This window comes from Elephas maximus, chromosome 25, assembly GCF_024166365.1.
Source record: "Elephas maximus indicus isolate mEleMax1 chromosome 25, mEleMax1 primary haplotype, whole genome shotgun sequence".
Lineage (NCBI taxonomy): Eukaryota > Metazoa > Chordata > Mammalia > Proboscidea > Elephantidae > Elephas > Elephas maximus.
In genome coordinates, this window is record NC_064843.1 from 26,579,402 (window position 1) to 26,606,733 (window position 27,332).

The window sequence follows — 27,332 nt, forward strand, 5'->3', positions numbered from 1 at the left end:
TGGACTCTGCTACTTACGGTTCTGACCCTAAGTAAGTTTCTTGACCTCTCTGTGCCTCAGTTTGTTGTTGTTAGGTGCCTTTAAGTTGGTTCCAACTCATAGTGGCCCTATGTACAACAGAACAAAACACTGCCTGGTCCTGTACCATCCTCACAATCTTTGCTATGCTTGAGCCCATTGTTGCAGCCACTGCCTCAATCCATCTTGTTGAGGATCTTCCTTTTTTGCTCACCCTCTACTTTACCAAGCACGATGTCCTTCTCCAGGTACTGGTCCCTCCTGATAACATGCCCAAAGTATGTGACATGAAGTCTCACCATCCTCGCCTCTAAGGAGCATGCCGGCTGTACTTCTTCCAAGACAGATTTATTTGTTCTTTTAGCAGTTTGTGGTATATTCAGTATTCTTCACCAACACCATACCATGCCTCAGTTTACTCATTGTAAAATAGGGATAATCCCACTGCCACCTTCATTGGGTTAAACAAAGTTACTGCACATGGTACCTATCACATCGTAAACACTAAATGTTATCTGGTAATATTCTCTTCCTCCATCTCTACTTCATCCTCTCTTTGTCTTCATTAGATCTTCATCATCACCAAGGCCAGGCATGCGGGTCTCAGGCCTAAAGATGCTTGGCTTTAGCTTTCTTCTTTCTGTTCATCCAGGCCTCAGGGCAGACTCCTCCATAGTGAGTGTCCATTCACCTCACTTCTACTTTCTTCTCAACTTTTGGTTCTATGAGTCTACCTTTCATCCAGGGCCAGCCCCAGGGTAACAGTCAAATCGGACATATTCTAGGGATGTTTGGACTAATAGAATAGTACAGTATTATGCAGCAGCTAAGAAAATGGACTTCAAGAGTCCCAAAGGACTGGATTCTTGTCTTGGGTTCTACACTTTTGGCAGTCTGATTGTGCCAAAGTATGTAACTTCTAAGATGCTTCATTTTCTGATCTGTGAAATAGGAATATTGCCCATGTCATGGGGTTTTCTGAGGCTTAAGTAAAATGATACATGAAAAGCTCTTAGTTAAGGCTCTGAATGGTTCACGACTCGTTGTAAGTGATCAGTAAATACTGGCTCTTCACTGACCCAGGCCACTTCCCAGACCCAAATGCCCCTTTTGAGCTTCCATCCATGGTAGGGAAGTGGTACAGGCTGCTGAATCCTCTGCTTATATGCTCTTTGGTTTCTCCCTTAGGAAAAGCACCTCACTTTCTGCGGCTCCAAAACGTTGAGGTGAACGTGGGGCAGAATGCCACATTTCAGTGCATTGCTGGTGGAAAGTGGTCTCAGCATGACAAACTTTGGCTCCAGGTAAGGATGGGGGAGGCCTCCTGCTTATACATGCCCATCCCCTGGCAAGAAGAAAGTGTGTGCTATGATGAAGGGATTGCTGGGTAAGGGGAGGAAATGTTTATTGAGCACTTCTACTCCTTGGCTGGTGCTTTGCATTCATGATCTTGTTAATTCTTAGCTACAATTAGGTGGGCGTTATTATGCCCATTTTACAGATGGAGGAACCGAGGCTACAAACTGAAAAGTGCTGGAAATAGGATTTGCACCTATGACCTTTCCCAACTTCCTTCTAACAAACTTTGACCTTTAAACCCAGCTTCCAAGGGCTAAGGCAAATGGAATATTTTAGGTTCCGGGTATGTGGCATCATAAAATTTTGACTGGAAGGACCTTGGATGTCCAGTGGTCTAGCAGTTTCCAGTCTGGGGGGTAATAACCCGCTACAGGATCAGAATAAAATCAAAGAGACACCCTTTCCCAGAAAATGAGCAAACCAACCTGTTCTCTAGCTGAACAATTCTGTCAGGGAAGTCCACCAGGAAAGTGCTTTAAGTTTAGTTTTGTTTTCTTCTTATTTCTTCTCATTGACCCAACTTCCTAAGAGAGATAAGAAACGATCTCTTTGGTAGGAGCTAGGGACCGGGGGCAGGCACATACTAGAATACAAAGTGTTATAGCATTCGGTGCAGTCCTGTCAGTGCTGACACGGAAATACCAAGTTCTGGGGCAGCAGAGAAGTTAGAGCTGTGCCTCTCAATGTGTCAGTCACTAGACACGTGTGGCTGTTTGAAAGTTTTTATTTTTAAACATCTTTGTTGAGGTACAGTTGACATACAGTGTTTAAAGTTTACGGTTCAGTAAGTTTTCACATATACATACATGTGACACTATTGCCACAATCAAAATTATTGGAACTACTGATCCGTTTTCCTGTCATGGAATATTAGTTTGTGTGTTTGAACATTTTATATAAATGAAATCATAAAGTAGGTACTAATCTTTTACTCGACATAATTCCTTTGAGATTCATCTGTGTTATCGTGTATATCAAGAGCTGCTTTTTTTCCCCAGAATAATATTCCATTGTATGGATATACCACATTTTAACGGTTTATCTATCAACGTTCATTTGGGTTGTTTTCAGTTTGGGGCTATTACCAAAACCATCTGTGGACACTCATGTGCAAGTCTTTATGTGGACATGTGCTTTCATTCCTCTTTGGTAAATATCTAGAAGTGGAACAACTGAGTCATATAGTAGACGTGTATTTAACGTTTTAAAGATCTGCCAAACTTTTTTCCAAAACGATTGTATCATTTTAGCCTCCCACCAGCAGAGCACCAGAGCTCTGATTGCTGCGTGTCCTCAGCAGCACTTGATGTGGTCAGTTTTTTCAGTTTTAGCTATTTGAATAGGTGTGTTGAATTGGAATCTACTCAACGGCCAAAGGGTTTTTTTTTTTTTTTTTTGTGGTATTTGAGTCCCTGGATGGCACGAACAGTTAAGTGCTTGGTTACTAACCAAAATGTTGGCAATTTAAATCCACCCACAGGCACCTCAGTAGAACGGCCTGGTCATCTACTTCCAAAAGGTCACAGCCACTGAAAACTATAAGGAGCACATTTCTACTTTGATAAAACATGGTGACGCCATGACCCAGAATCAACTCGATGGCAACTGTTTTGGGATGTTTGTGGTAGTATCACATTCTGGTTTCGATTTCTATTTCCCTGATAACTAATACTGTTGAATATCTTTTCATATGCTCGTTTGTCATCCTTATATTGTCTGTGAAGTGTCTGCTCAAAAGTTTTGTTCATTTATTATTGGTTTGTTTTGTTAATGTTGAGTTTCGAGAGTTCTTCGTATGTTCTGAATACAAGTCCTTTATCAAATACACGCTTTGCAAATATTTTCTCTCCGTCTGTGATTTGTCTTTTCATTCTCTTAAGGGAATCTTTTGAAAAGCAGAAATTTAAAATTTTGATGAAGTCCAGTATATCAGTTTTTTTCTTTTATCGATCTTGTCTTTGGCATTATTGCTAAGAAATCTTTGCCTAAGCCAAGGTCACAAAGATTTTCTCTTGTGTTGTCTTCTAGAAAACTAGGTATTTTATAATTTCAGTTTTTACATTTAAGCCCATGATCCATTTTGAGTTAATTTTTTTAATACGGTGTAAGGTATGCGTAGAGGTTCATATGTTTGCATATGTATGGGTATACAAGTTGTTCCAGCACCATTTGCTAAAAAGACCTTTCTGCACAGCATTGCTTTTGTACCTTTGTCAAAAATCAGTTGTCCTCATATGTACGGGTTTATTTCTCAGTCGTTTATTCTGTTCCACTGATGTATTTGTTGGTATTAAAACTGTTATCACACCGATTACTGTAACTTTATAAGAAGTCTAGAAATCAGTTAGCGTCAGCCTGCGAATGTTGTATGTTCTTTCTCAAAGTAGTTTTGCCAATTCTAGGTCTTTTACATTTCCACGTGAATTTTAGAATGTTAATTTCTACAGAAAAGCCTGCTGGTATTTTAATGGGAGTTGATTGCATTTACTCTATGGATCACTTTTTGGAAAACTGGCATTTTAGCAACATTATGTCTTCTGACCCAGGAACATGGCATATTTCTCCGTTTGTCTAAGGCCATCAGTTATTTCACTCAGCAATGTTTCGTAGTTTTCAGTGTACAAGTGTTGCACATCTTTTGTCTGATACATCCTTAAGAGTTTCGTATTTTTGACACTATCGTAAAAGGCATTTAAAATTTTTCTAATATCTGATTTCTTATTGCTAGTATATAGAAATATAATTGGCTTTCACATATTGATCTTACAGCCTGCTATGGCTATTTAAATTTAAATTCATTAAATATGATTTAAAATTCGGATGCTCAATCACACTAGCCATGTTTCAAGTGCACAATAATCACATGCATCTAGCTGGCCAGTGCTGCCAGAGGACATTTCCATCATTGCAGGAAGCCCTGTTGGACAGTGCAGCTCTAGAAATATACCACCTCAGATTCAAGGAAGCAGAAACACTGTTAGAAGTGAACTCCAGTTATGTCCAATTTCATGCAACAAAAGATCTATATCATCTATCAGCTGTGACTGACATAGTTTAGATGTTGGTCCCTAATCCACAGCGGTTAAGAGCTCAGGCTGCTAACCAAAAGGTTGACAGTTCGAATTCACCGGCTGCTCCTTGGAAACCATATGAGGCAGTTCTACTCTGCCCCACAGGGTCGCTATGAGTCAGGATAGGCTTGATGGCAATGGGTTTGGTTTTTAGGTTTAATCTGTGTCCAATCATCTGTGCACACTTTGATGGAAATTCATGCTGTCACTTATCTCCTTGGATTTGAGCCCCTTCCCTGCAGCTGGAAAATCCCTGGCAGAGAAAGCACATCTAGGGGCTGACGGTTCTTCCTTGCTGCTTCTCAACACAGTGAAATGGAACCGACACTAATGCCTGCCCTTCTGCTTCCGGAGGCTGCGTATAGACCGTAGGAGAGCGTAGTAAACTTCTGTGTAATACTTAAGCATTGTGGTTATTGTCAGATCAGCTCTGGCTCATGGCAACCCCATGTGCAATGGAATGAAACGTTGCCTGGTCCTGTGCTATCTTCTCGATTATTTGCATGCCTCAGTCTATGGTGGCAGCCACTGTGTATTTTGAGTGCCTTCCAACCTAGGGGCTCATCTTCCAACACTGTATTGGACAGTGCCCTGTTGTGCCCCATAGGACTTTCGTTGGCTAATTTTCTGAAGTAGATCACCAGGCCTTTCTTATTAGTCTGTCTTAGTCTAGAAGCTCCTTTGAAACCTGTCTACCATGCGTGACCCTGCTGGTATCTGAAATACCAGTGACATAGCTTCCAGCATCATAGCAACGTATTAGGCCACCACAGTAGGACAAACCAAGCCCATTGCCCTCAGGTTGATTCTGGCTCATGGTGACCCTGTAGGACAGAGTAGAACTGCCCCCTAGGGTTTCCAAGGCTGTGAATCTTTACAGAAGGCAGACTGCCCCATCTTTCTCCCGTGGAGTGCCTAGTGAGTTCGAGCCACTGACGTTTTGGTTAGCAGCTGAGCACTTTAACCACTGTGCTACCAGGGCTCCTTACTCAAGCATTGCCAAAAATCGTTGCCATAGGGTCAATTCTGACTTGCAGTGACCACATAGGACAGAGTAGAACAGCCCCTATAGTATTTTCAAGGAGCGGCTGGTGGATTCAAACTGTGGACCTGTTGATTAGCGGCCAAGTGCTTAACTACTATGCCACCAGGACTCAAGCATTAGGTAATGTTACTCTTTTTGTTATCATTAGAATCAAAGTGGCCCAGGGTCTCCAAGATGCATTTGTCAATTCTATGGCATTGCCTCTTATGGGTCGAGAAAATGAGGCAGGAATCACAATATTTTCAGCGATTTTGTTTGGGTTTTCCAGTTATTTTCTGATTGCTACTGCTACAGTTCTGAGCTGTGTGCCCTAAACCTGGGATCTGTCAGAGGAATGTTTCTGAAGCAGAAGGTAATTGAGGTTTTGAAGGAAACGGATGGAAACATACGGTGTGGCTCTCTTCCTCATTTTATTTATCTACTTTTCAATGTAAACCAAATCTTATTACATGGAATGTTTTTCAGGTTGCTCACAATGAGGCATAAAACATGGCAAGATAGCAGAAATTAAAAGGGAGGCAACACAAGACAGCAGGAAGAGAATACGCTGGTACTGGTAATAGTGCTAAAAAACGTCATTTTGCCATACTTGCTATTTATGGGTGGGTCACAGGTGGAGCTCTCAGCTTCGCAGCCAGCAAGGGGATAAAGGAAACTTGTCATATACACAGCTCACAATGTCTGAGAGATAAACACAAACCAATTTCTCAGGAAAATTCTAGCTCTTGTTGGCACAGAGGCCAGACAGGAATGGTCCCCAGGAGTCCTCATAAAGAAAACGCCATGTGATGTAATGAACAGCATTCTCCGCCACGGTCTTATTGAGGGCACACAAGTGACTTTCATAGGCCTGTTTCGTGTAATGATATTCTGTGTAAGAACAGCTCTGGGAGGTGGATGAAGAGGGAATGGCAGGGAGGTGGGCAATACAGCATGGCCGAGGTCACCAGCTCTCTGCTCATCTGTCTCTATCCTGGGGTTCTTTAAACTTAACTGATGAGTGAGTGGATCCAGTAATTATTTCTTCAAGACAACCTCTCTAAATATTGTTGCTCATCTATATTTCAGGAAATAACAGCAAGTAGACAGCTTACACTGTGCTCCGTGGAAATTGCTTGTGTGACAAGTTAGTGCCAATCTAGATGCAACAGTGTAGTTAGAAGTAGATTAACATCTTCCTGCCATCACAGAAGACCACCGCAGCCCTGAGATGGCCAAGGCAGTGGCAGATTTTGCAGGAGACATTGCTTTGTATCTTTTCCAGTATTTGCTGTGCCATGTAACAGGGCTCTGGTGATTTAGCCTGAGAATTTCCAAAGCAAGAGAAACAAGTGCTCATTTTGGCCAAAAAAGAGTCTCCATAAGACACCAATAGCAGGCCTAGCTTTCCACAATGCTATTTCCTGCTGGGTCTTCCAAGATAAGCTGAGCAATTTCCCTAATTTATTAGAGGTGATACCTTGTTTACCAGCCAGCTTTAGGTCAGGGAAATGCACAGTAAAGATAGTATCTTTGTTTTCAGAATGGCATGTCTGTGGCCTTCTTTTTCTGGCAATGGTTCTTGAGCAGTCAGTGGACTCACAGTTTGAGATAAAACCCTATTGCTATACAGAATGCTTTCTTTCCTTTCTCTATAAACCAAAGCCACTGTCGCGGAGTCGATGCTGACTTACAGCAACCCTATAGGATAGACTAGAACTGCCCCATAGGGTTTCTAAGGCTGTAAATATTTACAGAAGCAGACTGCCACATCTTTTTTCTGCAGAGCAGTGGATGGATTCGAGCCCCTGACTTTTTGGTTAGCAGCCAAGGGCTTTAGCCACTGTACCACCAGGGCTCCTCCCTTTCTGAATAGAGGGCCCTACAACCTGGTTATCCTTAAGTGGTTTCAGATAATCTATTAAGGATATCCTGGTGGTACAACCAGTTAAGTGTTCAGCTGTTAACCAAAAGGTTGGCAGTTTGAACCCAAACCCAGTGCCTTTGCAGGAGAAAGACCTGGCCGTCTGCTTCTATGAAGATTACAGCCAAGAAAACCCTATGGGGAAGTTCTACTCTGTCACATGGGGTCACTATGGGTCAAAAATGACTTTGATGGTGACTAACAACAACAACAAAAAACTGAAAAAGAGGCTCAGCTCATAACTCCCATTTTCTTCCTCCTGGAAAGTTTATAAGTTCTTAGAAGATTCTATTTGTTTGTGCTTGCTCTCATGGAATTACTGTGCAAACTCCACACAAGTGCCAGTGGGCAGGATCTACACGGAAATGTGTGGACTGGACCTAGAACCAATTCTAGTCCTTTGGGGTGAAGGCTGATAGAAGGTTCAATATGCCATAAACCAAGTTGTCTTGTCCTGGGATGATTTCTCTTCAAAGTGAAGCACCTGATGCTGTGGTCTACGGTAGAAGGGCCTCATTCAAAACTTGCTTATTCCTTATGTGATACATTGGCTAGGGAAATCCAAAGTCATAATTTTTCAAGCAAGTAGATGGGGTTCATTTTGAGTGGCATGCCCAGAAAGCAAAGTGGTCTACAATTTTGAAGATGCATTTTAAAGAATGGAAACAAACAAAAAAACTATGTTCAGGGTACAACCAAGTGAGACTGTACTAACAGAATTATCAGTATAGTACTGTGAACATGTAAATGGGTACATAATTTCTGGAAGATAAGTTGGCAGTAGGTATCTAAAGCCTTAAATGTGTATAGCCTTCCAATGAGTAATTTTACTTATGGGAGTTTACATATGGAAATAACCAGAGGCAGGAACAAAAAATTATCTGCAAGTAACCCAAACAAAAAAACAAACCAAACTCGTTGCCATCCAGTCAATTCTGACCCATAGCGACCCTACAGGACAGAGTAGAACTGCTCCATATGGTTTCCAAGGAGCGACTGGTGGATTTGAACTGCCGACATTTTGGTTACCAGCTGTATCATTTAACCACCGCTCCACCAGAGCTCTAACTCCTCACTTATTGATATGGTTATGTTCCAAAGACCAGGTAGTTATATGAAAATAAATGTTATGCAAAAATGGAGTCTGACCACATCAGATCACAAAATGGAGGACAACTACATCATTACATAACTACCAAATTATATCATTATATAACTGCCAAGTTATATTATTACATAACTGCCAAGCCACTGAGAATCCTGACCCAGCCAAGCTGACACATAACTTTTAACCATCCCAGGCAGCATCACTCTTGCCTCATACTTCAGCATTCATTACTGCCAAATGTATGTCATTAATGCACAAGATAGTCAGCAGATTTTTTACTATTGTAAATGTGAAATGTTGGACGCATGAAATAGTCAATAAGTGAGGAGTAGGTGTATTTTGGAGCCCTGGGTGGTGCAGTGGTTAAGAGCTCAGGCTGCTAACCAAAAAGGTCAGCAGTTTGAATCCACCAGCTGCTCCTTGGAAACTCCGTGGGGCAGTTCTGCTCTGCCCTATAGGGTTTCTATGAGTCAAACTTGACTCAATGGCAAAAGGTTTGGTTTAGGTGTATTTTTAACAGGATGGAAACCTGGAAACAACCTAAATGTACAACAAAGGGACTGATTAAGTACGTTCTGAAATGTAGTCATTAAATAACAGGTAATAGAAATATATTTAATGATATTTTCACAGTGTATATTTAAGTGAAAGATCAAGTTATAAACAGTGAATATATTTAATATATTAAGTTTTATGGAAAACATGTGTTGTTGTTAGGTGCCATCAAGTCAGTTCTGACTCACAGCAACAATAAAACAATACACTGCCTGGCTCTGTGCCATCCTCATAAACATGCTTGAGCCCATCGTTGCAGCCACTCTGTCAATCCATCTCTCTGAGGGTCTTTCTGTTTTTCACTGTCTACCACCCATGAGAAAAACATCTATACACATATATGCAAACACACACATTATGTATACATTATATACATACAGATGTACACTCATATTTACATCTATATATGCACACACACACACAAACACAAACACAAACACACATAGTACTATAAAGCATATATTAAGACACTTGTCTGTCAGTTTGTCATACCGTGGGACTTGCACGTTGCAGTGATGCTGGGAGCTATGCCGCCGGTATTCAGATAACAGCAGTGTCCCCCATGGTGGACAGGTTTCAGCTGAGCTTCCAGACTAAGTCAGACTAGGAAGAAGGACCTGGCAATCTGCTTCTGAAAACAATTAGCCAGCGAAAACCTTATGAATAGCAGTGGAACATTCTCTGATATAGTGCTGGAAGATGAGCCCACCAGGTTGGAAGGCACTCAAAAGACGACTAGGGAAGAGCTGCCTCCTCAAAGTAGAGTTGACCTTAATGACATGGATGGAGTCAAGATTTTGGGACCTTCATTTGCTGATCTGGCATGACTCAAAATAAGAAGAAACAGCAAACCTCCATTAATAATCAGAATGTGGAATGTACAAAGTCTGCAACAATGGGCTCAAGCATGACAATGATTGTGAGCATAGCGCAGGACTGGGCAATGTTCTGTTCTCTGGTGCATAGGGTCTCTATAAGTCAGAACCAACTCGATGGCACCTAACAACAAGACACTTAATGGTTGTGCTTGATGGTAGATTAATTCATGCTTTTTTATTTTCATCTCTGTTTTTCTCTGCTTCAACCAAAACTCTGAAATGAATATAATTATGTAAACAGAAAAAGATGCTACAAAAAAGAAAAACAGTCATGTTTTCCTAGATACAGAATATTCCAAGTGTGACAGAAACCTTGATAGGGGTTGAGGTTGGGTAGATAATTCCAACGGAAGCCACAGCACTGTCCCCACAGCGGAGACTCAAGTAGACTCACTCACAGGTTTCCCTACACCCCATCACCAATTCAGATTTTGCTCATCTAAGAGGGTGTTCAGAAATATTTCAAGGGTGTCACCAGGTCTTCACTGAAGAACATGACCCATGGCGAGCCATCTTTGCCCTCAACAGTGACTCCAGAGCTGACCCTGCAGCCCCATCACAGAGCAGATTTCCAGGCCTCCCTACAAAGAATTTGCTCACTGGGGTTTGTAAAACAAATTACGTTTGAAGAGTCTCAGAAAAGCAGCCACCTGTCCATACGTTCTGCATGGATCTCAGTAGGGACAACGTATGTGTCTACACAAATCACATCCATTTGGCAGGGAACAGACTCAGTCTGGCAGCAAGGGGCTCCTTCCCTGTGAGCCCATCAGCTCAGCAGCAGCCACCCAAGGCTGAGGAGATAAGGAAGCACCGTCATTCCTCGCTGCAGCTGGTTCTTCCAGTAAACCTGTTTCCTCGCTCCCACGGGGCTGCCTGTGGCTCCCAGGTTGTGGGCATCCTGGGAACTAGCTCCTCCTCCCACGTGCTTGCACTTGAACCTGGGGTCCTCTCCACAAGGGAATTCCTTTTGAAAACCTAGTGGCCACAGCACAACAACAACGATGATGATAAATTAATGATAATACTTGTAACAACTGACATTGAGTTGTTACACGTGTGTACTTAATTCTCATAGCCAGTCTTTCAGGTAGATGTTATTATCAGGGCTTCAAAACAGTTATTTTCCATTCGACCTGCTGCTGAGTATTTGTATTTCCACCCCAGATACGCTGAATCGATGATGTGGTGAAAAATAGGTGAAATCCTACACTACAGATAAGTAAGTAACCACAATTAAGCCTGTGTGTACCTTGCTTATTGGGTAGTCTGTCCCTGCTTAGAGAGGTAAGTGATGTTCTCTGAGTCGCACAGCTCGTGAGCAATGGAGGCTCACTTCTTTGCTGCTACTGCCGTTGGCTGCAGTTGAGTCAGCCCCTGATTCATGGCAACCCCGTGCACAGTGGAATGAAACGCTGCCTGGTCCTGCATCATCCCCATGATCAGGCAGAGTGGACAATTGTGATCCATAGGGTTTTCATTGGCTTATTTTCAGAAGTAGATCATCAGGCCTTTCCTCCTAGTCTGTTGTAGTCTAGAAGCTCTGCAGAGACCTGTTCAGTATCATATAACGCACAAGCCTCCACTGACAGATGGGTGGTAGCTGTGCGTTAGGTACTTCTGCTGGGAATTGAACCCATATCTCCCACATGGAAGGTAAGAATTCTACCAGTAAACAACCATTATGTCCATCCTATTAAAAAACAAATTCATTTATTTAATGCATATTTGTTGTTGTTGGGTGCTGTGGAGCCAATTTTGACTCATAGCAACCCCATGTGACAGAGTAGAGCTACCCCATAGGGTTCTCTAGTATGGAACCTTTAGGGGAACAGATGGCCAGGTCTTTTTCCTGAGGAGCCACTGGGTGGGTTCCAGCCACCAACCTTTTGATTAGCAGCCAGGTGCTTAGCCACATGCAGCTCTGATTTGCTGGTCACTGTACTAGATACTTAAATACATTTCGGTTTCTCAAATCTAAAAACAAAAACAATGAAATGAAAATACTTTTAACCCCATGCCCTCTTTTGGTTTGTCTTCCTACATCTCCTCTCCCCTTCTTAGCCATACTTTTCTTTTTATCTATTATTTATTGTGCTTTAAGTGAAAGTTTGCAAATCGAGTCAGTCTCTCATAAAAAAGCTATACGCACCTGGCTAGGCACTCCTGGCTGCTCTCCCCGTAATGAGATAGCGTGCCTCTCCTCTCTACCCTGTATTCCCTGTGTCCATTCAACCAGCTTCTCTCCCCCTCTGCCTTCTCATCTCCCCTCCAGACAGGAGCTGCCCACATAGTCTCCTGTGTTTACTTGAGCCAAGAAGCTCACTCCTCACCAGTGTCATTGTCTTTCTCATAGTCTAGTCCAATCCTTGTCTGAAGAGTTGGCTTTGGGAATGGTTCCAGTCTTGGGCTAACAAAGGGTTCAGGAACCATGACCTCCAGGGTCCCTCTAGTCTCAGTCAGACCATTAAGTCTGGTCTTTTTATGAGAATTTGAGGTCTGCATCCCACCGTTCTCCTACTCCATCAGGAATTCTCTGTTGTGTTCCCTGTCAGGGCAGTGATCAGTGGTAGCCAGGCACAATGTAGTTCTCCCAGTCTCAGGCTGATGTAGTCTTTGGTTTATGTGGCCCTTTCTATTTCTTGGGCTCATCTTTACCATGTGTCTTTGGTGTCCTTCATTCTCCTTTCTGCCAGGTTAGCCACATTTCTTAAATATGACCTCGACATTTGCAACGTGGCTTCCTTCAAATCCTCCCTCTTCCCAGAAGTGGTCCTTGTGAAGGTCACCAGTGCTTCCCTTGTTGCTAAAACCAAAGGATGCTTATCAGTCCTTGTACAGTCAGCCCTCAGTATCCTTGGGTTCTGCATCCTCGGATTCAACCAACTGTAGATCGAAAATATTTGCAAAAACAAAAAAAAGTTCTAAAAGGCAAAACTTGAATTTGCCAGGCACTGAGTGCTACGCTGAATCCAAGCAAATGAAGTGATGTGTAGGCATACCCTGACACAGCCTCCGCCATTTCGTAGATCCTCATCTCTCTCTGGCACTTATGGAGTAATGTTTACCTTGCGTCTTGTCATCATTCTCTAAACAATACAGTACTGTATAGCAACTATTTATGTAGCATTTATATCATATTACGTATTATAAGTAATCTAGAGATGATTTGTGGTATACAGGAGGATGTGTGTAGGTTATATGCAAACACTTCCCTATTTTAATAAGGGAATTGAGCGTCCACAGATTTTGGTATGGGGGAAAGGGTCCTGAAACCAATCCCTGACAGATAACGAGGGACAACTGTACTTGACTTTCTCTCAGCATTTGATGGTACTGACTGTTCCTTCTTGAAAATCTTGCTGCCCTCACATAGAGGTGGTAGCTACAGCCTGCAGAGTGGGTGAGAGCACCAAGGGTGGCCATGCAGAGTGAGAAATAAAAATCCTATTCACAACTCACCTTTAAGAGAGAGACAAAGAAGGTGGAGCCTCCAAATGAGACTGAGAAGGTTTTGTGAGAGAGATGGGAGAAAAACCACATGATAGGAGACAATTCTCCATGGATATGTGTGTGTCTGCACGGCTTCTAAGCAAGGGGCACTGACAGCTTCATTCAGAGCTGTGTTTCCCAGGATACTTCGAACAGCATTGGAAGAGAGAGACAGTATCTTGCTCTAGGACAGAGGACAGTTTTGTGTCCTGACTAGTATATAAAGCTAATGTCTCCCTTTGGGGTAAAGGTTGGGTCAGGTTTATTGTAAGTCTTTGTAAAAGATTGGGGTTTCCTCAACCAATAAATGGATATAGCTGTACAATAGAATGCTATTTAGCAATAAGAAAGAAAGAGGTACTGATAGATGCTATAACACAGATAAATCTCAAAAGCATTATCCTAAGTGAAAAAAGCTAAGCATAGAAGACCACATATTATGTGATTCTATTTATGTGAAATGTACAGGAAAGAACCATCTACAGAGAAAACACACTAGTGGTTGTCCAAGGCTGAGTAGGGGATGGGGAAATGGGAAGTAGCTGTAAATGGGCACAAGGTGTCTTTTTTAAGTGGATAGAAATGTTGTAAAATTAGACTATGGTGGCATGATTCTGTAAATATACTAAAAACCATTGAATTCTAAAGTTAAAAATAGGTGAATTTTATGATTTCTAAGTTGTATCTTAGGACATTTGTGGTTCAGTGGTAGAATTTTCATCTTCCATATGTCAGACTTGGCTTCTCTTCCTGGTTGATATGCCTCAAGCATGGCCAGCACCCATCTGTCAGTGGAAGCTTGTGTGTTGCTATCATACAGAACAGGTTTCAGTGGAGCTTTCAGACAAAGACTAGGAAGAAAGGCCAGGGGATCGACTTCCAAAAATCAGTCAATGAAAATCATGTGGATCCTGATGGTCTGATCCACAACCGATCATGGGGATTGCGCAGGACTGGGCAGCATTTTATCGTGCACGGGGTCGCCATGAGCTGGGAAGTAATTCCATGGTAGCTAACAACAACAAATGACCAGGCTGCAAGGCTGTACAGGCGCCTGGTTAGTATAGACTAAGGGGAGTAAGGAGGCTTATAAGTACCAGAGAAATGCCCTCGGAGAGAGTGGAATTTGAATGGAGTTCTGAAAGGTGACCCAGGAATAGTCAAATGAGGACAATCATGCCGAACATGGAGGCCCTTCACCAGCTGCTCATCCTCTCTGCCCTTTGCTTATAACACGCTGTGGGGCTTCCTGACTCTCTATAGGAACTCTGAACCCAGAAATCAACCCCAAATGAACAGTCAGCCCTGCATGGAGTGGGCCCTAGGGGAGTTTCAGCACAGCTAATCAAACGTGATTTATGTCTGCTTCTGTTTCTTTTCTTTTAACTTTTAATAAAGAATAATCAAAGGCTATTCTTTAGAGACTGCCGAAAAGGTACAAATATGGCCTTAAAGAGAATCAATGGGCAAGCTGTGAGCAAGTTTCCAAATGTCAAACCATGGAAACAGTAAGACTAGAAGTAAAAAGAATATGCATTAAGGATGAATTGTGGGAATTTCACCGAAATATTTTCTGGCCAGGAGATTTCTGGAGCAATCAGGATAATCTTCATCTGGAATACTGGATCTGACTTGACTTTCCTTTTTTTAAAAAATGCCAAAAGCTCAAACTAGCACAAGGAAGGCCTGCTAGACCCTGTGTTCAGCTGGGTATAATGTCTGTTGAGTGAAATCACAAACAGTTTCCTTTTGTTAAAGACAGAAATGTTTCCCCTTCTGCCAATTAGAAATCATTTGCAAGCTGGCCTCCAGGCCGTGTCTTCTCTCTTTGGGAAAGGAATAATGTCAGACACAGGAGCAGGAAGGATGGAGAATTACAAAATGGCGAGGCCATTATAGATACCTTGATAGGTAATCATGGGGTGTGGAAACAGGCGAGTCTGTGGCATCAGGTACATCCCTGGTTTCCTTTCGGGGGTTCCTGGAGATAGAGAGGGGCTGCCTGGGTATGGAAGGAAGAACATGTGCTTGGTATAGAGCTGCTCAAGTGTAACTATTCACAGCCCCTTCTCTTCCAAGGAGTATTTGCTCTCAAACCAAGTGGACTTACTCCACATAAAACAAAGCAAGCTGAAGGAAGGTGGTGTTTGAGTTGTTTGTTTTAAAAAGAGAAAGATGAAAAGGGGGAAAGAAAGAAAAAAAGACGTTTCAAAGGTTCTGGAACTATTGCAGTGATGAGAGAGACATGGGTATAAAATTGGATTAAGCATGGCCACTGATGAGGTTATCAAATGCCCTTGTGCAACTTGGTATACATTTCCCACCTAGATGGATGAACTGGGAAAAGTTTCACCTTCTGGGCAGATGTAACCCTATGGGCACAAGGCTTGGCAAGCAGACAAAGCCTTTGGACAAAGAATAAAAGATAACCTTCCTCCAGGCAGACTCTATCACCTCAAGGTCAGGACTCCAGCTTTGCTAATATTGTGTAGGTTGGGTTTGGGTACCATACCCCTTGCCCCTGGTCTAAACATCCTTGGTACAGTATCCAAATTGCCCAACTGGAGGCAGTGCCCCTGAATTTGAGAAAGTTTTCATGCATGGTATTTGTTGTTGTTATTAGTTGCCCTCAATTCTGACTCACAGTGACCCCATTTGTACAGAGTAGAATTGCTCCATATGGTTTTCAAGGCTGTAACCTTTTGAAAGAAGATCTCCAAGCCTGCATTCTGAGGTGCCTCTAGGTGAATTCAAACTGCCACCCTTCCGGCTAGTGGTCAAGTGTTTAACTGTTTGTACCACCCAGGGACCCCACTGGTATTATCCAGTCCCTTGTTTTTAATTAGGTCCCTAGGTGGTACAAATGGTTTGCTCTCAGCTACTAACTGCAAGGTTGGCAGTTCAAACCCACCCAGCAGTGCCATGGAAGAAAGTCCTGGCAGTCAGCTTCCAGAAAGATTACAGTCAAGAAAACCCTGTGGAGCTCAGTTCTGCTCTGTAACACATGGAGTCACCATGAGTCAGAATCGACTTCACAGCGACAAGCTTGGTTTTGGTTTGGTTTGGTTTATTTTTAATTGAAGAATGTAAGACATCATTTAACCTTCAGATCTTTGAGACCTCTCCCTTCACCCCCATCTGCAGCATCAGCATCACCTGGGAACTTGCTAGGAATGCAAATTATCAGGCCCTCCCCCAGAACTATTGAAGGACCCTCCAGTTGATTCTGATGCAACTGCTTTAGACAGATGGAGCTGGGTGAAGAAATCCACAGCCCATATCCTAATAGTATATTCAAAGAACCCTGGTGGCATGATGGTTAAGCACTTGGCTGCTAACTGAATGCTCAACAGTCTAAACCCACCCAGCTGCTCCACAGGAGGGAAGACCTGGCAGTCTGCTTCCATAAAGATTACCCATCGCCTTGGAGTTGATGTTAACTCACAGTGATCCTATAGGACAGAGTAGAACTGCCCCATAGGGTTTCCAAGGCTGTTATCTTTACGGACACAGTATGCCACATCTTTCTCCTGCAGAGCCACCGCTGGGTTCGAACCACAGACCTTTTGGTTAGCATCTGCGCTCTTAGCTGCTGGGCTATCAGTGATCCTCTCATAAAGATTACAGCTTAGAAAACCTGACGGAGGCAATTCTGCTCTGTCCTATAGGGTCCCTATGAGTTGTAATCCACTTGATGGCACAACAAAACCAATAGTGTATTCAGAGAGCCTGTCATACAGGAAGGGGACACTTTGTTCTTTCTCCATACATGTTTCTGACTTAGACACCACACATTCCAAAGCTTCTAGAAAGGCAGGTATCTGGGCTTCTGTCACAGCATTTCCCAAACTGTTTTCTACAGAGCAGTTGTTTTCTGCAAGACAGTGTTTGATGTTCTTTGAACAAAGAATAAGCTTATGGAACGCTGCGTGCTCTTCCCGCCTCTCACAGTCAGAGTGTAACTGCGCTGTCACATACCGGGCGGCCGTGGGGGATGTGATCAAGGCCTCAGTCTCTGGAATCAGATCACCTGAGTCTAAGTCCTAACTCAGCCACTCAGCAAAGTCATGTAAGGCGGCTTGTGGACCAGCAGCATCAGCATTACCTGGGAGCTTGTTAGAAATGCAGAATCTCAGGCCATACCCCAGACCCACTGAATTGGTATTGACATTTTAATAAGACCCCTGGGTGATTTGTATGTACATTTGTTTGAGAAGTACATAAGACATATTAGTTGACCTCTCTCTGCCTCAGTTTCCTCATCTGTTAAACAGAGATGCTAATAAGACCGATCTCAGACTTTCTCATGCATCAGAATCACCTGGAAGACTTGTTAAAACAAATGGCTGGGTCACACTCCCAGAGATTCTGATGGGGGTGGGACCTGAAGGATTTGTATTTGTAGCAAAGGTAAGTCTAGCAGTGTAGTATAGTGATGCCTGTACTGCTGGTCCAGGGACCACACGTTGAGAGCCGCTGCCCTAGAGTATTCTAAGAGCATTGCTTTTTCCATACCAACCCTGTTTTTCTCCATGAAACTGTTGCTCTTTCAATATTCGACTTTATGTTTATGTTTTACCCTTTAGCTGTTTTGCTAAAATCTTCACTCAGACTGTAAATTCCTCTGGGCAGAAATTATACCTTCCACACTCCACACACTCTCATTTTCTGTTTTGTAAAATAATAAGTACGTTTCCGTTGTGATTAATAATAGGGAACCAAACCCAAACTAAACCCATTGCTATCAAGTCAACCCCAACTCCTAGCAGCCCTATAGAACAGAGTAGAAGTGCCCCATAGGGTTTCCAAGGCTGTACATCTTTACAGAAGCAGACTGCCACATCTTTCTCTCATGGAGCAGCTGGTGGGTTTGAACTGGCAACCTTTTGGTTAGCAGCTGAGCACTTTAACCATGGCACCACCAGGGCTTGCTTAGAATAAGGAAAGGGGGTAAAAAACCTCAAAGTACCAACCCTAATAACACCCACAGATGGGTATCAGCCATTTTTCATAAGTTCCTAGGTGATTCTGATTTTGCTGGTCCAGGAACAACTCTTGGAGAAGCACTTTTCTAGGGATTTTAGGAGGATTAAATGAACTTTATCATGTAAACCAGTTGGGACAGTGCCTTGCACAGCTGAAGCACTAAAAAGTAGTTAATGTGATTTTTATTTAAAAGCTCGGTTGAATTTCATTAAGTTGAACAAAATATCAAACTCGGTTATGAAACCTTTTATTCATGGGAGGAATATTGACTTTCCGTGGGGAACAGTGCCTAATTGCAGGGAAGCCAGAGCTTTCTGACGTGGCTAGTGTTCTAAAGAGGTCAATTCCCAGCCTCGTTGTTTCTTTCTTCCTTTTTATTTTTTCATAGACTCAGAAACAGACTACCAGCACATTTCAAAGCAGGAATTTAGAGATGTTGGCAGTAGCTCATTGGATTTCAGGATACCCCATGTGTAATATGCTATAGGAGTAGGCCGTGGTGGTCCAGCAGCATTCTCACCTTCCATGTGGGCGGCCTGTGTTCAGTTCTCAGCCGCTGTACCTCATATGCAACCACCATCCATCTGCCAGGGGTGGTATACATGCTGCTGTAATGCTGAACAAGTTTCAGCAGAGCTTCCAAACTAAGATAGCCTAGGAAGATCGGCTGGGCCATCTACTTTCAAAAAACAACCAATGAAAATCCTATGGATCACAATGGAGTGATCCCAAACTGGTCATGGGGTCATGGGGGTGACACATGACCACAGTGAATTCCACAACCATTTATGGGGATGGTGCAGGACCGGCTACTGTTTTGTTCCATTGTGCATGTGGTCACCTTGAGTTGGGGTTGACTTGATGGCAGCTAACAACAACAAAGGAATAAGCAGAAATTGGAAAGCACCTGGGTAGAATGGGTGCTGTTGGTGTCCTTGACAGATCCCCTATATAAGCTAGTACTCCTAAACCCAGCTCCTGTGGGCATTGGCTGCTAAAGGCTCTAGCGCCCTCCCCCCCCCACCTTCTCTAGAGCACTGTCCTCCGCCAAATAGGGGCAGCTCTCCCCAACCCCCAAAGACTATGACCAGTGACTTACTAACAGAGCACAAAAGGCCAGCCTCTTGCTTCAAGGTGAGATCAACTCTTGTGATACAATTCATGCTCCAGAACTCTCCATGGCATCAGGCCAAAGCTAGCTTCTGGTTTAGGTGACATTGTTGCTTAGCTCCCCTTCTTGCCCTGTCCTTCACCCCCTTTTTCCTGAGAGCACTCAAGAAATCACGGTTTCTGATTCTACTTCTAAAGAGCCCAACTTAAGACACCATGTATCAGTACCCACTGGGAAATTTATTCAATTGGTTCATAGAATCAGAGCCAGTAGAAGATAATTATACTTTAGAAAAACAGGCCGGAACAGGAAAGGAAGTGTATCCTGAGATTTCAGAGGAAGGATATACTTATTTCAAAAAAGATACTGCAGGAACCAGAAGAAAATTTCCAACAAGCCAGCGTGGTGACAAGATTGCTGTAGCAGTAGGATCTTCATTGAAATAATCTTCCCCAGGCCGCCATAGGTATCCATCCATGGCATGCTTCTCTCGGGCTCTTCCTGGAACTTTGACTTCCCTTCAGGGTCCCTGTGTCATTCACATACATATTTTTTGGCTGGGAAGCTTCACTCTCCCACCATGTCTCTGGGTTGTGATGCACTTTAGACTGCTCACTGCTCCACTCTTCCCTGTGCCCACTCAGACCTATGGGCCTCGTTTTCAGTAGCCCTTTACTGCTCAACCAAACCTCCACCACACCTTGACTTGTCTTCCCCCCTTGCACTTCCTCTTCTGTCTCTGTCTGGTGCTGAGATAGTGGCTAGGACCAGTGCTTCGTATACTTTCACTTCGCTAAAATCCCTCCTCCATGTTGCCATAGCATTATGATTCTGAGCCTCTCACCATCTGAGCATCTACTCTTTGGTCTTGTAGTATGCCTCTTGATCTCTGTTTCTGGATACCTGGGTTTCTGCTCACCTTCTTGGACCTCCAGCACCTGTCTCCCCCTGTCTTGATGAGTCGTACTCATGGGCTAATCTTATCTGGGCTCTTCTCTTGAACTTGACCTCCATTTCTCCTTGTTCATGGCCCATCACAGTGCTGTTGCCTCCCATGGCCCTCAGCCCTCCTGCTCATCCCTATCTTGCTATCGCCTGCTCCCAATATGACAAGTGTGATTATCAAAAGCATGTTTTCCAGAGATTTTATAAGTCAACATGCAATTTCTTGTCCTTTGATGAAAGAAAGTTTGTTGGTTTAAGAGCGATGCAGAAAAATGGGAATTGTTCAGGGAGATGCACCTACCATATTTTTACGCAAGTGACGTGCTCTTTATACATCTTCAGCCAACTGCACAACCCCCTCGTGCATTCTTTTCCTGGGCACACTACGTGCGTTATATGTGTGGGTGCATTATTTATGTGGGCACGTTATTTGTGGAAAAATACAGTAACCCTCTCTTATTCTGCCAGAATCTGACACCATTACAAAGAAAAGTAAATAATATGTTGTTGCTAGGTGCTATCGAGTCGGTTCCGACTCATAGAGACCCTTTGCACAACAGAACGAAAGACTGCCCAGCCCTGAGCTATCCTTACAATCGTTGTTATGCTTGAGCTCATTGTTGCAGCCACTTTGTCAACCTACCTCGTTGAGGGCCTTCCTCTTTTCCGCTGACCCTGCACTCTGCCAAGCACGATGTCCTTCTCCAGGGACTGATCCCTCCTGACAACATGTCCAAAGTATGTAAGACGCAGTCTCGCCATCCTTGCTTCTAAGGAGCATTCTGGCTGTACTTCTTCCAAGACAGATTTGTTCGTTCTTTTGGCAGTCCATGGTATATTCAGTATTCTTCGCCAACACCACAATTCAAAGGTGTCAACTCTTCTTCGGTCTTCCTTATTCATTCATTGTCCAGCATGCATATGATGCAATTGAAAATACCATGGCTTGGGTCAGGCGCACCTTAGTCTTCAAGGTGACATCTTTGCTTTTCAACACTTTGAAGAGGTTCTTTGCAGATTTGCCCAATGCACCGTATCTTTTGATTTCTTGACTGCTGCTTCCATGGCTATTGATTGTGGATCCAAGTAAAATGAAATCCTTGACAACTTCAATCTTTTCTCCGTTTATCATAATGTTGCTCATTGGTCCAGTCGTGAGGATTTTTGTTTTCTTTATGTTGAGGTGTAATCCATAGTGAAGGCTGTGGTCTTTGATATTCATCAGTAAGTGTTTCAAGTCCTCTTTGCTTTCAGCAAGCAAGGTTGTGTCATCTGTATAACACAGGTTGTTAGTGAGTCTTGCTCCAATCCTGATGACCAGTTCTTCATATAGTCCAGCTTCTCGGATTATTTGTTCAGCATACAGATTGAATAGGTAATGCGGAAGAATACAACCCTGACGCACACCTTTCCTGACTTTAAACCAATCAGTTTCCCCTTGTCCTGTCCGAGCGACTGCCTCTTGATTTATGTAAAGGTTCCTCATGAGCACAATTAAGTGTTCTGGAATTCCCATTCTTCACAATGTTATCCATAACATCTTTGCTTTTCAACAGTTTAAAGAGACCTTTTTTGTAGCAGATTTGCCCAATCAGTACGTCTTTGGATTCTTCAGCTGTTGCTTCCATGGACTTTGATTGTGGATCTGAGTAAAATGAGATCCTTGACAACTTCAGTCTTTTCTCTGTTTATCATGATGTTGCTTATTGGTTTGGTTGTGAGGATTTTTGTTTTCTTTATGTTGAGGGGTAATCCATATTGAAGGCTGTGGTTTTTATATGGTAGGCACTATTATTAAATCCTGTGTATATATGTATAAAGAAATTGAAGCCCAGAAAAATGAAATCACCTGCCCAAGGTTGGACAGCATGGCCATTTGCCTTCATTTGTTTTATTATCAGTCCTATCCTGTCCTCCCCTAGCTCCATCCCTGTCCTCTTACAAGCATCTAGATAACCGTAGCCTATGAACACTGGTATGCCAGCCACGCACAAGAGAGGTCGCCTTGGATTTGGAAACAATCTTCATTGCCAATAAGAAGTTTTATACCAAATGGGCTTATTTATTTATTTTATAGAGGGTACATTATCTAGTCTTTCTGCCTTGATTTTTATTTACTTCTCTATCTTTATAATTTAGTATTTTTGTCAATGTGTGTCTCAGTTATTTTGCTTTTCATACATTTTATCAAGCAGATTGGTAGGCCATTTCAGCCTACAGATTCAGGTCTTCATTTCAGGAAAACCTGTTGCCATCAAATTGGTTCTGACTCATAGTGACCCTATAGGATGGAGTAGGACTGCCCCATAGGGTTTCCAAGAAGTGGCTGGTGGATTGCAACTGCCGACCTTTTGGTTAGCAGCAGAGCTCTTAACCACTGCGTCACCAGGGCTCCTTGTTTCAGGAAAGTAAACCAACATTGTTGGAATATGATGTATGTTGTATTTATTCAGCTCCCTTCCTCAGGAGCACTAATTATCCATATGGTAGGTAGTTCTCCGTTGTCCATTCTTTTTATCAATGTGCCTCTCTCCCTTTCCTTTCATCTTTGCTATTGGAGTTACTTTTCTCAAGCCTGTCTTTCTTAGAAATAAAGAGCATGTTCTGCTCTTCAAATGTCATTTTGAATTCTGCAAATGGCATTGCTTGTTTCCTACAGTTCATTCTTTGACTCCTCAAGGTTTACTTCCTTTCTCAGTGTTTTGCCTTATCCACTCACTGCATTGTATAGCCCATGTGAGCACATGCTCTCAACCTCTCCTTTCTTATTCCCCTAATTTCTTGGCCATTCAAAGCGTTGGATGTCTGAGGAAAAGCCCTGTGTCTTGTGGGCTGTGTGTCTGGCCAGGCCATGTGCAATCTTGCTTTTTTCCCCTCTCACTAGACAACACCCCATCATCTACTCCCTTCCCTTTTTTTTTTTTTTTTTTGGTCTACAGCCAATAAATTGGCAGAATATAGATTGGTCCTGGTCATACCTCCTGTCCGCACCCTCCCATATTTGGGGATGAGAGCGCATGAGGAGGTGAGTGGTTGGAGAGTAGTTAACCCCATATCAAAGTAACACGCCTGGCATTTTAAGGACAAGCTCTGAATGACCCACAGTCAAATCCCAGCTCTGACACTTTCAAGCTGTGCAACCTTGGGCAGGCAGTTCACTTCTCTGAGCTTCAGCTTCCTCATATATTACCTTGTTCCCGTTGAGTCGATGTCATCTCATGGCAAGCCCCTGTGTTACAGAGTGCAGCTGCTCCTTAGGGTTTTCTTAGCTATAATCTTTATGGAAGCAGGTCACCAGGGCTTTCTTCGGCTGTGCTGCTGGGTGGGTTCAAACTGCCAACCTTCACGTTGGTAGTCAAGTGCAAACCATTTGCGCCACCCAGGGACCATCCTTATGTGTGCTATGGTAATAAGTGTGCCTGCCTTATGGGTTTTGGAGACGAATAAATGGGAAAGCATGTCCAACACAGCGCATAATAATGCTTAGTTGCTTCTAGCTTTAAAAAGAGAGAGAGATAATAAATCAGATTAGAAAATATCCACCCAAAGGCTCATCACGCACTCATCCGTGTCCACCATGGCGGCCCTGCAGTGCCTAGCTCAGCGCTGGGAAAAATGGACTGCTTTTGTAGACCTCATCTTTTCCAAGGTTCACTCACACCTCTGCCCTCTCTTCTGCATGTCAGGACATATTCCTGGTGTTTGGGGGGTTTCCTCTGCTTCTTTCTTCCACTAATGTTTTGGGAAGGGGAATTGGTGTCTGGTAGGTTCTCATAAAGGAGCCCTGGTAGTGCAGCAATTAAGCTCACAGCTGCTAACTGAAAGTTTGGCAGTTCAAACCCACCCAGCGGCCCTGTGGGAGAAAGACCTGGAGATCTGCTTTGCAAAGATAACAGCCTAGAAGACACTATGGGACAGTTCTACTCTGTCCCATGGGTCATTATGAATCAAAATCAACTTGATGGCACCTGAGAACAACACAACAGGTTCTTAGTTGGGTACAATATAATTTGCACCACCTTGGCAAAAACATATCAAGGTATGAGGCAGGTAGATGACAGTTTCATCCCCAATGACTTTATTCTTCTTTCATTTTTTTGTGTTTTTTGCCATTTTCATTAGTTTCCGGAATGAGAGGGGTTACAGCTTCTCTCATATTGCCATGGCTTTTTAAATAATACAATCGATTTTATTATTTTCAAGTATAAATGAACCACGCATTCAAGGCAGAAAGTCTGGAGAATGCCAAAAAGTAAAAAGAGAAGAAAACCATCACCTGCAGCCTCCCTGTCTAGTCTGGACAGTCACTGTTAGCTTTACTTTGATGGCGGCCCAGGTTCCTTGTGTATCTTCCCTTCCTGCCCAATGTCCTTCCCCTGGTCTGGGTCCCATTCCCCATTTGCTACCTTAGAGCTGAGCATGATGGCTGTGATCCCCCTCCTGCTTCCCAGTCCTGACATATCACTGGATGGGGTCAATGGAGGCTGACAGGTCTGAGAGTAGGTTGGCATGCATGGAGAAACTGTTTACATTGTGCAGGAAGCTATGAAGATTGCATGGGAAGACTAATAAGTCACAAGGTTTCCCTAAATCCAACCAGACAATTAAAACTCTCAATTTCATTCCTGGAGAAGATTTTTTTTAAATCAAGGCAGGCAGTGAGGATAAAGTCTTAGTGAAAAGAGTGCTTGGCTTGGAGTTGGAATATCTGGATAAGGGACTTATTTGCTTTACATATTTATTGAACCTTTCTGACATTTGAATTCTTTTTCTGAAAAGAGCAGTAATAATACACACCTCAAACAAGGCTGTCAGGCTTAAAAAGGAGATTTATGTAAACATACCTGGCTCATGGTCTGGCATATATCTGTTGCCATTGAGTTGATTCCTATTCATAATGACCAGTGACCCTATAGGGCAGAGCAGAACTGCCCCATAGGGTTCCCGAGAAGGAGCTGGTAGATTCAAACAGCCGACCTTTTTGGTTAGCAGCTGAGCTCTTTACCACTGTACCACCAGGGCTCTAACCTGGCACGTAGTAGGTGCTTAATAAATATTCACTCGAACTGTAGCCACACACGTGTCTTTCCAGTTACCGTAACTTGCTATTCTGAAAAGGTCTTACTCAAAGCCTAAGTATCAGGCCTAAAACTCAGGATGCCACAGCCACAGCTCATGTGTATTCACCTTGATTCTGGAAATGTCTTCCAAGTTGGGAGGCTTCAGGGTGAAGTTCTGGAGATGAATGTAGTGAAGTCAGTGTCCTCTGGGTGCTCCCAGTCTAAAGTGGGAACCTGTTGTAGGCAAAATTGTGTAGAAAGTTTTGGCCGTACATAAGGGAGGGACCCTGGTGGCACAATGGTTCAGAAGTTGGCTGCTAACCAAAAACAGTTGGCAGTTCATATCTACCAGCTGCTCCTTGGAAACCCCATGAGGCAGTTCTACTCTGTTCTACAGGGTCGCTATGAGTTGGAAACAACTCAATGGCAACAGGTTTGTTTTTTTACGGGTTTAAAGAAGTGAACAACTTCCAGAAGGTGGTGTGATAGTTGAGGAACCTACCAGAGATACTGGTGAGCTGAACCTGGATTTTTTTTTCTATTTAACAGATACTCATTGCTTCCTAAACAATGGCTTCCCCTCTCTGCCTCCCTCCTGCCCCTGGTAACCACTAATAAACCTTGGTCTCTATGCATTTGTCTATTCTTCAGGCCTCATATAGGAAGGAGCAGACGGTATTTGTCCTTGTGCGCTACTTTGTTCAGAATGTTTTCAAGGTTCATCCATGTTGTAGCATGTAATAGGGTTTTATTTCTCTTTATGGCTGATATTCCATTGTATATATGGTACCACATTTTGTTTATCTCTTCTTCTGTTGATGGACATTTAGTTCATCTTCAACCTTTGGCTATTCTAAATAATGCTGCAGTGAACATTGATGTACAAGTATCTGTTTGGATCCCTGCTTTCAAGCCTCTTGGGTGTATACCTAGAAGTGGAATTTCAGGCTCATATGGGAGTTTTATGTTTAACTTTTTGAGGAACTACCGAACTGTTTTCCATGGGGGTGTACCATTTTGTATTCCCACAAGCAACGGATGAGGATTCCAATTTCTCCACACACTAGCCAACATTATTGTTATTTTTTAATCTTTTAATGGAGAAGGAGTGTCCTCAGGAAGACAGAATATTCCAGGCAAAGGAAAGAGTATATGCCAAGGAGGAGAGGTGCTGAAAATCCCCCCTGCGCACTCTGCCAATGGGGGCAAACTTGGTCCCTATGGGATGGGACTCAGAGCCTATGGGTGGCTTCCAGGTTACTGGCTGTGGGAATAGAGGCTTCGGGCCTGGGAGCTGGGCTCCTCTTTCTCACTTTACATGGGCTGGGTCCGTGTTTGGGGAAATGCTGTCGGTTCTGCTTACAGGATAAAGGAATACAGGAGGAAGCGAGTTGAAGGGGCCATGTGCCACCTGCAAATGTAGGCCGAGCAAGGAGCCAGGGCCATCCAAGGGGCCTTTGCTGTCTCCCTTACACCAGGGATCTACTCTTTGGAATCAGGTCATTAGCAAACTTTCTTTTTGAATCAGATCACTAACAAAACCAGCTGTGGAAACTCCTGGGCTCAAACCAGGGCTTTGAACCAGTTCTTTCCAGTTCTAACCTTGGTGAGAATTTGCGTTTCCACCCCAGATATACTGAATATAATCAGAAGCTACAGTTTAACAAGATCTCCATGTGATTTTTATGTATAATAAATTTTGGGACCCACCAAAGTACTAGTAGTTCTCAGAATTGGTCCCTAAGCAGCAGCATTAGCATCACCTGGGAATCCTGGTGACGCACAGGTTAAGATCTCAGCT

The 27,332-nt window shown here is 43.2% G+C and overlaps 1 protein-coding gene across 3 annotated transcripts in view; it reads left to right on the forward strand.

The window, feature by feature from the left end:
• Positions 1–27,332, forward strand: part of PTPRT (protein tyrosine phosphatase receptor type T) — a 1,296,550-nt gene that overhangs the window by 489,177 nt on the left and 780,041 nt on the right. For all 3 annotated transcript variants that reach the window (XM_049868705.1, XM_049868707.1, XM_049868708.1), the window contains exon 5: positions 1,207–1,322. In XM_049868705.1, the coding sequence (XP_049724662.1) occupies positions 1,207–1,322 (116 nt within the window). The remainder of the gene's footprint in view (positions 1–1,206; positions 1,323–27,332) is intronic.